General features: G+C 70.5%; 1 protein-coding gene across 1 annotated transcript in view; it reads right to left on the bottom strand.

The window, feature by feature from the left end:
- Positions 1-287: 287 nt before the first annotated feature.
- CHLNCDRAFT_16619 (hypothetical protein) overlaps positions 288-930 on the bottom strand; it is a gene marked incomplete at both ends in the record, with an annotated part of 2,513 nt that continues 1,870 nt past the window's right edge. The window contains 2 exons of the mRNA XM_005850459.1: positions 288-601; positions 780-904. Of these exons, the coding sequence (XP_005850521.1) occupies positions 288-601; positions 780-904 (439 nt within the window). The remainder of the gene's footprint in view (positions 602-779; positions 905-930) is intronic.

The raw sequence follows: 930 nt of genomic DNA, 5'->3' as shown, positions 1-930 counted from the left end.
CGCGGGGCCCGCTCCTGTTGCCACAGCGCAGCGCTGAGGCTGTGCTCACGTCCACCCGCCTCTGTCCTCAGTTCTCTGTACATCCTCCTCAACCACCTGGGGATGCCCCGCTCTCTCCGGTACATGTGTACGCTGCCACTGCAACCCGCTGCGAATCAGGCACCCCAGGCTCTTTCATTCGACCCGCTGTACAATCAGGCACCCCAGGCGCATCCATTCGTCATTACAACATCACTGCAACACAGCGCGACGCGTCAGGCGGCGCGCCCCACCAGCGCCTCCTGCGGCTGCAGGCGGTAGTGGCGCCGCATGAGCAGCGCGTACACGGCGCCCCCCACCGCGAAGCCCACAAACCAAGCGGCGTGGTACAGGTGCAGGCAGAGGCGGGGCGCGGGCGTGCCCGGCAGCACGTGCAGCAGGCCGGGCAGCGTGGGGGCGGCCCCCGCGGCCAGGGCCGCCAGCGCCGCCGGGTTCCACCCGCCGCGGTAGTGGTAGGGCGCGGAGGGGTACGTGGAGTAGAGCGCATCCAGGTCCAGGCGGCGGCGCCGCACCCAGTAATAGTCGGCGAGCAGGATGCCGGCGATGGGGCCCAGCAGCACGCCTGCATTGGGGGGCAGGTGGGCGGGTGGGGGCAGCTGGAGGCTGGGGAGGAGGAGCGCGGTATGGGCGGGGACGCGACGGCAGGGGTGCACGCTGCGTGAGGCGGCGGCTTGCGTGGCCGAGCGTGAGGTGCTGCCCGCTCTGCTGCGCTCCTCCCCGCTGCGCTGCGCTGCGCTCACTGTATGCGATGAGCCAGTTGAAGAAGGCAGAGGTGGAGGAGACGAGGTGCCAGGGCTGGATGACCAGGCCCACGACAGAGGTGAGCAGGGCGCCGCCCTGGAACGTGAAGCGGCCCGGGCTGATGCTGACAAAGGCGTTGGCGGGGGCGAC

This window comes from Chlorella variabilis, assembly GCF_000147415.1.
Source record: "Chlorella variabilis unplaced genomic scaffold CHLNCscaffold_3, whole genome shotgun sequence".
Classification (NCBI taxonomy): domain Eukaryota; kingdom Viridiplantae; phylum Chlorophyta; class Trebouxiophyceae; order Chlorellales; family Chlorellaceae; genus Chlorella; species Chlorella variabilis.
The sequence above is the reverse complement of the archived record's forward strand: the minus strand, read 5'-3'. Positions and strand labels throughout refer to the sequence as shown.